At 41.6% G+C, this 9362-nt stretch overlaps 1 protein-coding gene across 1 annotated transcript; it reads left to right on the forward strand.

Moving 5' to 3' along the window:
- Positions 1-8: 8 nt before the first annotated feature.
- ZNF281 (zinc finger protein 281) lies at positions 9-5367 on the forward strand. Its single transcript, XM_035333476.1, has one exon. The coding sequence runs from the start codon at positions 135-137 to the stop codon at positions 2793-2795; it is 2661 nt and encodes an 886-aa protein (XP_035189367.1). The 5' UTR covers positions 9-134; the 3' UTR covers positions 2796-5367.
- The last annotated feature ends 3995 nt before the right edge of the window (positions 5368-9362 follow it).

Below are 9362 nucleotides of genomic sequence, written 5' to 3' on the forward strand. Positions count from 1 at the left end.
GCGGCCATGCGCCCGGGCGGCGGCTGCCGGGCCGCGGCGGGAGCCGGGCGCTGAGCGGCGGGAGGCGGCGGGCGGGCGGCGGGTCCCGCAGCCCCTCAGGGCCGCGCCTCCTCCCCGGGCCGCCTGGCCGGGGGATGAAACTCGGCAGCGGCTTCCTCGGAGGCGGAGGAGGAGGAGGCAAGAGGGCGGCGGCCGCCATGGAGCCCGCGTTCCCCCCCGGCATGGTGATGTTCAACCACCGCCTGCCCCCGGTCACCAGCTTCACCCGGGCGGCCGCGCCCCCCGCGGCGGCCCAGCACCCCCCGCAGTGCGTGCTGCCTCCCGCCGCTGCCTCCGCGGCGGCGGCCGAGCCCCCGGCGCCGCCCGCCCCCCCTCAGGACGTGACTTTCAAGAAGGAGCCGGCGGGGGCTTTCCCCTCGGCGCCCGCCTCCTCCGCGCAGAGGAGCCCCTGGGGCTTTCTGCAGTCCCTGGTGAGCATCAAGCAGGAGAAGCCCAGCGAGCAGGACGAGGACGAGCAGCAGCAGCCGCCGCAGCAGCACCACCACCACTACGGGGGGCTCTTCGGGGCGGCGGGGGACGAGAGGCCCCCGGGCCTGGGGGGCAGCGGAGGCGGCGGGGAAGGGAGCGGCCAGAGCGTGATTCAGGACCTCAGCCTCCTTCACCACCTGCACCAGCATCCCCACCGAGACCTGTTACTGAGTGGCAGAGGCGAGGGCGCCCCTGGGAGCTCGGGTGAGCCAAAGCACGATACCCAGGTCAAGAAGGCAAAGAGGCCAAAGCCAGAAACTCAGGGAATCAAAGCCAAGCGGAAGCCAAGCGCTTCATCCAAACCCCCCCTGGTGGGAGATGCGGAAGGTGCCATCGCATCCCCAAGTCAGAAACCTCACGTCTGCGAACACTGCAGCGCTGCCTTCAGGAGCTCCTACCACTTGCGCAGACATGTGCTCATTCACACCGGGGAGAGGCCTTTCCAGTGCAGCCAGTGCAGCATGGGTTTCATCCAGAAGTACTTGCTGCAGAGACACGAGAAGATCCACAGTAGGGAGAAGCCCTTCGGGTGCGACCAGTGTAGCATGAAGTTCATCCAGAAGTACCACATGGAAAGACACAAGAGGACGCATAGTGGAGAAAAGCCATACAAATGTGACACTTGTCAGCAGTATTTTTCAAGGACTGATAGACTCTTGAAGCACAGAAGAACGTGTGGTGAAGCCATAGGTAAAGCAGGTGCTGGAATGGAGCCTGGATCGTCGAATAACATGGGTAGCTTGGCTGCGTTGTCTCAGGGAAATACAAGTTCCTCAAGGAGAAAAAGTAAAGCAAAAAGTATATCCACTGAAAACAAAGGAAATAAGTGTAGCAGCAAAGTAACTGAGTCTCAAGTTACAAGTAATGTGGCCATGCCAAATTATGCAGTTGATATTCCTATCGTGTCTTCCAGTGGTGGTCTAGCCGGCACAGGCGTAGAAGAACTTCAGAAAAAGGTGCCAAAATTGGTCTTCAAAAAAGGAAGCAGGAAACAGGCAGACAAAAACTACCTTAATTTTGTATCACCGCTGCCAGATATTTTGGGGCAAAAACCACTGGCTGGGAAACAGAGTGGCTCTCTAGGCTCCCTAGTAACCAATACTGGTGTAGAAACTATTGGCCTTCTCCAAAGTACAGGTGGTAAACCAGGTCAAATAAGTAGCAATTACGATGACGCCATGCAGTTTTCCAAGAAAAGAAGATACTTGCAAACTGCAAGCGGTAACAGTGCCTTTTCAATTAATGTCGGACACATGACTTCCCAGCAGTCCGTCATCCAGTCTGCAGGTGTTAGTGTTATGGATAATGAAACTCCGTTATCTCTCATTGATTCAGCATCCTTAAATAGCGAAATAAAGTCTTGCCATGACAAGTCTGGTATTCCCGATGAAGTTTTACAGAGCCTTTTGGACCAGTACTCTCACAAATCAGAAGGCCAGAAGGAAGATCCTTTCAGTATAACTGAACAGCGTGTGGACTTGCACAGCTCCGGAGAACATTCGGAGATGGTCCAGGAAGAAAACCTGAGCCCTAACTCTCAAACAGTTTCAAACGATAAGGCGAGCATGTTGCAAGAATACTCCAAATACCTCCAACAAGCTTTTGAAAGAACAACCAACAGCACTGGTTTTGCTTTTGGACCCAGTTTCCAGTTTGTTAGCTTGTCTTCAACTCTGCATAACCACACTCTGTTTCAAGACAAACAGATTTACACTACATCTCCGCTCGAGTGTGGTTTCAGCCAGTCCGTTACCTCAGTATTGCCAACTGCGTTGCCAAAACCTCCGTTTGGGATGTTGCTTGGATCTCAGCCAGGCTTTTATTTATCTGCTCTGGAGGCTACGCATCAACAGTTGACTCCTTCTCAAGAGCTGGATGATCTCATCGATCCTCAAAAAAACTTAGAGACTTCGTCTAACTACCAGTCAACATCTCAGAAACTGACTGGCCAGAAGGAACAGAAAAACTTAGAATCCTCAACGAGCTTTCAGATCCCATCTCAGGAGTTAGCTAGTCAGATAGATCCTCAGAAGGACATAGAGCCTAGAGCAACATACCAGATCGAGAACTTTGCACAAGCGTTTGGTTCTCAGTTTAAGTCGGGCAGCAGGGTGCCAATGACTTTTATCACTAACTCTAATGGGGAAGTGGACCATAGAGTAAGGACTTCAGTGTCAGATTTCTCAGGGTATTCAAATATGATGTCTGATGTAAGTGAGCCATGTAGTACACGAGTAAAAACCCCAACCAGCCAGAGTTACAGGTAAGGTCCCGACTGTGACCAGGCTGTGGGGTCTTCTTAATGTAGTTTTACTTTGACAACACTGCCATTGGAATGTTTCTACACGGTCCTATTACGAATAATGTAACATGCCCTTTCAATGCAACTTTTCATATTTAGTTTATTTTGTTAGTGTGATTTTTTTAGATCTGTTTTTATTATGGTTTTTAATCAAAAATCAATAGATTTGAAATAGTGTTTTTGTTCAAGTGACAACGTTTAGCAATCAAATTTTCAAATATAGGTTGTCAGGGAATAGCCCAAAAGTTTAAAATGCAAAAAAAAAATAACTTTGTTCCTAGGACTAAGGTTTATTCTAATTGCTTTACTCTCAGGAAAGTGTAACGAAGCATGGGAATTCTATGCACCACTAGTGTATTGGAACTTCCGATTTACAGATAGTGACAAATATATCAAGCTTTTTTGAGGAAGGGATCTGCGACATTTCAAAATGCTGTCTCATGTCTGGGCTGATCTGAAAGAATTTTGCTACCTAAATCTTGTTGCTTTTAAAGTACTCCTGTTCTTCCAGGTGATGCTCATTCCAGACAGGTGGAGCAAATATTCTTGGATCTGTACTGAGAGCCCGGAACGGTAGCTTTAATATAAATAATAATGTCCCCAGAACTCCTGTGTAAGACTGTAATTCCGTAAAGAGATTCTGTTGACACAAACCATGAGAACAAAGTGCGTGCATCTGGTTCATGTCATTAGAACCCCGACTTGAAAATACAGTCATATTCTAGATATGCTCTTGGGATACATTATTTATTTTACATGGTTCAAAAGAAGTCGGTCTCTTGCTCTTCCCCCTTTCCACATTCTTTTAATGTATAAGGTTCCCTCTCTTTTGTTGTGCTCCCAATTCCTCCGGACTTGATTTGTGTTTTCTTCTTAATTTACACCTTTTTCATCCCCTTCTTGCCTACTCCCTCTCTCACCCCCAACTTAATAGCTAACATTTTAAAAAAAAATTACATTCCAGAAAGTGCATATCGTACTATGTACTTTCTGATGTCTTGTGACATCAGAAAACGAACAGTAAACACCCGCATATTTTTAGAATTCTGTCGAGGTTTCCATGTACAATAAGAAATAATCTACTCCCAACTGTACATATGAAGGCCCCGATCCTGCATCAGGATCAGCTCACATGGACCCCTGTGCCCTGCAGTGTTACCGGTGGTGTCGCTGGAGCTCTTTACGGTTACAGGGGTTTGCAGCAGTTTATCATTGCAGGCTTAGGGCCTAAGGCTGCAATTCCATCAAAGGTTTCTGGTGATGGCGTCAACTACGAGAGTAGAACTCGAGCAGCTTCTCAATATCAACAGAACTTTTCTTTGGAATTATTGCCTTACTTTATGTATATTTTGTGGTACATTATTTATTATATGTGAATCCTGATTAATGCCTGTGGAGCCACGGAAACCTGCTAGAAATACTGGTGGCCATTCAAAGCTGCTGAAAGGCAGTGGCACTGCTCTAAACCACTTTTTGCAAATGTATTTTTTGATTAGTTTTTTAATGTAATTTTGGTGACGTTTATGCTGATGGTTTTTTATGTACTCTTGGTGATGTTTCAGTCTTAACGTACTTTTCTGGTGTCAGGAAGGTACCAGTGGTTGTTTGCAGTCTTATTGTGTAATCAGCCTATTACAGGCTTCCATGTATAATAAAGTTATTAACATTGTGCAAGTGTAAAACACTTCTGTTATGAAAGTGGTGTATTATTAAAGGAATTGTTACAAAAATCCTTGGTAATTTTTCCCATTGTCCCTCACCACTAAAATTTGAAACCTGAGCCCACTTGTAACCTCTTTTGCTAGGTGAACTTTTTTTTTCTTACTAATCTAGAATTTGTTCAGAGAAACCATGTAACTCCATTAACCTTTTCTTTATACTTGATTATGTATCTCACCCAATTTCAGTTGAAAAAGGCGAACAACAGTTGTTCTCTATACACAGACCCAGCCTGGTTGTGGGGATGGAATAGCCCATAACCACTGCTGGCTTTTTCAGTACCTTTTCTCTTGTTTTACAGAGGTTATAATTACTTTCTTTATATTGTGTGTAGTAGAAGTTGCATATGTATTGTTCTGGCTGTTTGCTTTAACTTAATACTAATAAAACCCATTATTCACAAAATCATAAAGATATCACTTCTATTATCCAGTCACACTTGTAAGAGCCTATTAGGGAAATGTTAAGAGATGAAGTTTTGAGAAGGATTAATGTGATTTACTGACATGTTTTCAGCTGTTTTTTTTCCCTTCAATTTCTTTTTGGGTCATGTAATCTGAATGCACTGTTCTAGAAATCAGGGCCCTATTTCATACCTTGAGTCTCCAAGGGAAAAAAAATAACAAATTTCCTTAAGTTAAACTGTTCACATGACCTCAGCTTTTTAAATGTCTTTTTTTATATAAGATTTTGGTTAAAAATAAATAAAAAAACCAACTGTGTATTGTTAACTTTAAAGATGTTTTGTAATTGCTGAAAATTCGGAATGACGCATCTATAATACAATTTTGTTCAAAGTAAAGATTTTAGAAAGTCTTCTATCTGTTTTTCCTCTTTTCTGTGCTAACTTTTACCTTCTAAGGAAAGCCCAGTAAAAATAGTAGTACAGCAGAATATTAGAAAGCATTTTAATTAGGATGAAGATGGTTTGCAGCCGTTTCCTTAAGCTGTGTTTTTCTTCAACGTTGCATGTGATTATAAGAGTAGCAGCGCTGAAAGTCTCAGAATGGTTGCAGAGTGTCGCAGAAAAGAAGATTGCAGTTTGAATCAAGGCAACGACGTGAATAAGAGAAGAATCACCAGTATGCTGATGTATGACAACTAAGGATGAAAATCTTCCCAAGTAAATATAAAACAATACCAAATGTTTAAGATACTCAGAGAGGTGTTAGGAATAATTTTGGAAGATCTGAAAGGGAAAATTACAGGAATTTTGTATATTCTCTCCACATGTTAGCAGCCATTCAAAAAAAGAAATGCAAGTAGACTTTTTCCTAATGTGGTATGGAGTTGGTATGGAGTTCAAGTTTATTTTTCTTCAGGTTAGCTAAGGGGTGTGGTAAAATGGTATGGTAGAAATCAAGTATGGTGTTACATGCTAGATAGTAAAAAGAACTAGTTTAGTAGTAACATCACAGCATGGGCAGGGAGGACAAAAAGAAAGGAAAATGGCCTTTGAATGTAGGTTTTCACTTTAGTGCCTGGTTAAATTTTCTTGTTCAAGAGATGATGGGAGGGGAATGATAACCTGTTTCCTATCACTAACACAGGGGATATAAGAATTGATATGTGTGATGATACGATAGAAAATTGTAGATAAAGTGTTCCATTTCTTAATATAGTAACTCACATTACGTGTTTTTGTTTGGGCCAAGCACATCGTGGTACTGTGAATCGTGAATGTGTTTCAGTATGCTCCAAGACAGTAAAATTAAAGACACTAAAGTTCCCAAATTTGACAGATCAGATGCAGACTTTGTGGGTAGTGGGTGAAATTTTTAGAATAAGGAAGTGGTGGAATAAATGGGAATTATAAAATGGGAAAATGTGGTGGGAGATTACAATTTCAGATTTATTTACTAGAAAAAAGGCAACCCGATGCATCATGGAAACCTTGAAGGTTTTGTAATAATACAATGTATTCCATTAGTGTTGTTTTGGTTTTGGTCTGGCTGCCTTTTTTTTTTTTTTTTCTTTTTTCCTCTGCCTTAGATATGTTTGACAACAATGTGTCTGAATGATGCCTCTGCTTTTCTTTCCCACTGACTAGAAATCATTATTGTGCGTGTGAAGTCACAGGTGCAACTCTGGAGATGTTCCTTATGCCTGAGAAGATACATGAGTGAATGTTTAAGCTGCTAGTGTTCTCTCTCTCTCTCTTTTTTTTTTTTTTTTTTTTAATATATTACGTTTTGAAAGGAGTCAGGTCACTTTAAAATGGAAGATCCTGTTTTCAGCCCTTTCTGACTACTGGCTTTAACCATTTGGTCTGGAATTTTCCAGGCTTAGTCTGTCTCACGCTCCACACACTATCTTTCTCACCCTATCTTCTGCATATATTTCCTGAAACAAAATTAAGGAAGAAAACTTGCTTGTTCCACTGGCCTTTTCATCCCTTCATCCCTTTTTAAAAACAAATGAGTACGCCCCAGCCCGTTAGGAACATCGATGTTGGAGGTTGGACTTAGGGACACTCATTTGAATCACTGCCTGTTCTTGAAAACACAATTACATTTACTTGCAATTCTTTGGAAATGCATTTACGTTCAGATACTTAAAAGCTGGGTGGCTATATCTCTGAAGGTGACCCCTCCTGCGTAATAGACGGGACCATTACACTTATTTGCTACATTAGTTCAAATAGTGTCTGTTAGCCCTGCACAGGGGCATGTTGCACATTGCCATGTAGTGGAGTTTGCTTTCTGGCTTATATAAGCTGCAGTCCTCACTTCTAATGTTCTTCTAAGGTGATTTTTGTGCTTTTTGGTTTGTTTGTACAAGCATTTAAGAAAAGAAAATAAAGCATAGTATTTTGTGTAGTATTTGGAACCCAGGATATAACCTGTTCACTGAGTTAATAGCTATGAAATACAAATACAATTTATCTGTTGTTCAGAACATGCTTCTTGTCCCCCTTTTCACTGGCAGCTAGAACCCAGCTGTTTTTAGTACTGTTTCCTAACATGGTGAGACATCCCCAAAGAACAATTTTTTTTTTCATATCCCCATACCAATAATTTAATTTTATATATTTTTTTTATTGACACCAATGCTAAAAAATTTACTTTTTGATGCCCGGTTTGTTTGACACCTGTGACCTGAAGGGATAGGTAGTGGAATTTCATTTCTTTGACGTTGATTGGAATTGAGTTCCTGCTGTAAGACCCCTGCTGTTTCAAACCCTGTGTAGAGATAGGTTGAGGAATAGTTACCAGCTTAGTAAATGTGGAGTAGCTGATTGTGTAGAATCAAGTAGAAGCTATGGGGCAGAGTCATGGAGGAGTTTAATTCTCTAAGGTGATGTTCAGAAGCCTAAATCTGTTTTTTCCCTTCTGTTGTATTCACTCTAAATCCAGCATCCAGGGAAAACAGGTTCTATAGAGAGCAGCCTCGTGAAACAGTCCTGCTTCATTCTCGGAGAGTTGTCATCCTATTCGTTGTGGATATAAACAGCAACAGAGAGTTGCTTGGAAATAATACTGTGCCATCATGTAATCAGTCTGTCATAATGCAAATACAAGATGGGGTGAATTGAGGATTAAGTGGAAGATTTAGTGCTGGCATTTTTAATTTCTAATGCTTGATTTACAATCTTGATAGTAATGTAAATTTATGTATACAGCATGCTACTATGTTTACATTCTGGTATGTTTTAATATTTTGTTTTTATTAAATTTCTGATGGATTTTGCAATTTTAAAACTGAAGGCTATCTTAAGTGATGTTATGAAAGTGCATCTGAAAGATGCTTGTATATTTGAGGACTCGATGTTAAATCAAATAAAGAGTTGTATGGCCAGACTAAAAAATGAAAGAAGAACTAATGTAACTATACATTTCTTTAATTGTTTTAATATACTTCAACTTACCTTAAAATGTTCTTTAAATTGTCTCTTTAGTGCTACAAATATCAAAACATTCTATGAACTAACGAGGCATGAAATGGTTATTATGTAGGAGCTGCAGCATGTGCCAGATACTCTGCGGTATGGCATGTGCTACCTTCAATGCTAAAAACTTGCTAAAGGTAGGTTATTACCATTCAGAATTTTCCAGTGTTGTTGTTTGTAACGTAACTTTACTTTGTGCTTTTTGCAAAAAAGATTTCATTTTGATGTTCTCAAAGGCTAGAAGACAGGTTATTTTTAATCCCTTAATTTCTCTTCACAATGTGTACTTCTCTCTCTACTCCATCCTCACTGCATAGGAGGCTAGAGTCTCGACTGCATCCTGATGTGCCTGGGTGCTGGCATAAAGCCAGAGACTGTATTGACAGTGGTAAGGATAGTTCAGACTGCTCAAAGATCCTGAGTATTTTTTTTCTGGAGGGGGAAAAAGTCTCAAAGATAGGAGGTTGTTCTCTGAGATGAGCGGACATAAAAGCAGACACAGACCTGTTTTGAAGAGTAGACTTTACAAAGAAGTCCATATGCAACTTGAGTGACAAGGTTTTGAATCACTTTAATTTGTTTTCCTGTAATAGGAAAATATATAGGTGTGTAGTAAAACGTCTTGCATGTTCTGCTGAGGAACTTTAATGTAGCGTGTGTGGGTAAAATATGCCTATGGATATTTGTATCCATTAAATGAAATGGTTCTCTATGATGAAAAGTGGGTTAGCTTAAAGAGTGCTTGGTAATACTGGAAAATGAGACTGATAAGGGATAGCTTATGCAACTGAAGAAGTTATATTAGTTGTATTAGTTAACTGTCTACCTGGAATTTGGTCAGGTTATATGGATAACACATTTAGTAGGATCTTGTGGCCCCGTGGTCTAAGGGGCAAGCCATCATGTAATCTCAGTAGAGTGAAC

Source organism: Oxyura jamaicensis, chromosome 8, assembly GCF_011077185.1.
Source record: "Oxyura jamaicensis isolate SHBP4307 breed ruddy duck chromosome 8, BPBGC_Ojam_1.0, whole genome shotgun sequence".
NCBI classification, from domain to species: Eukaryota; Metazoa; Chordata; class Aves; order Anseriformes; family Anatidae; genus Oxyura; species Oxyura jamaicensis.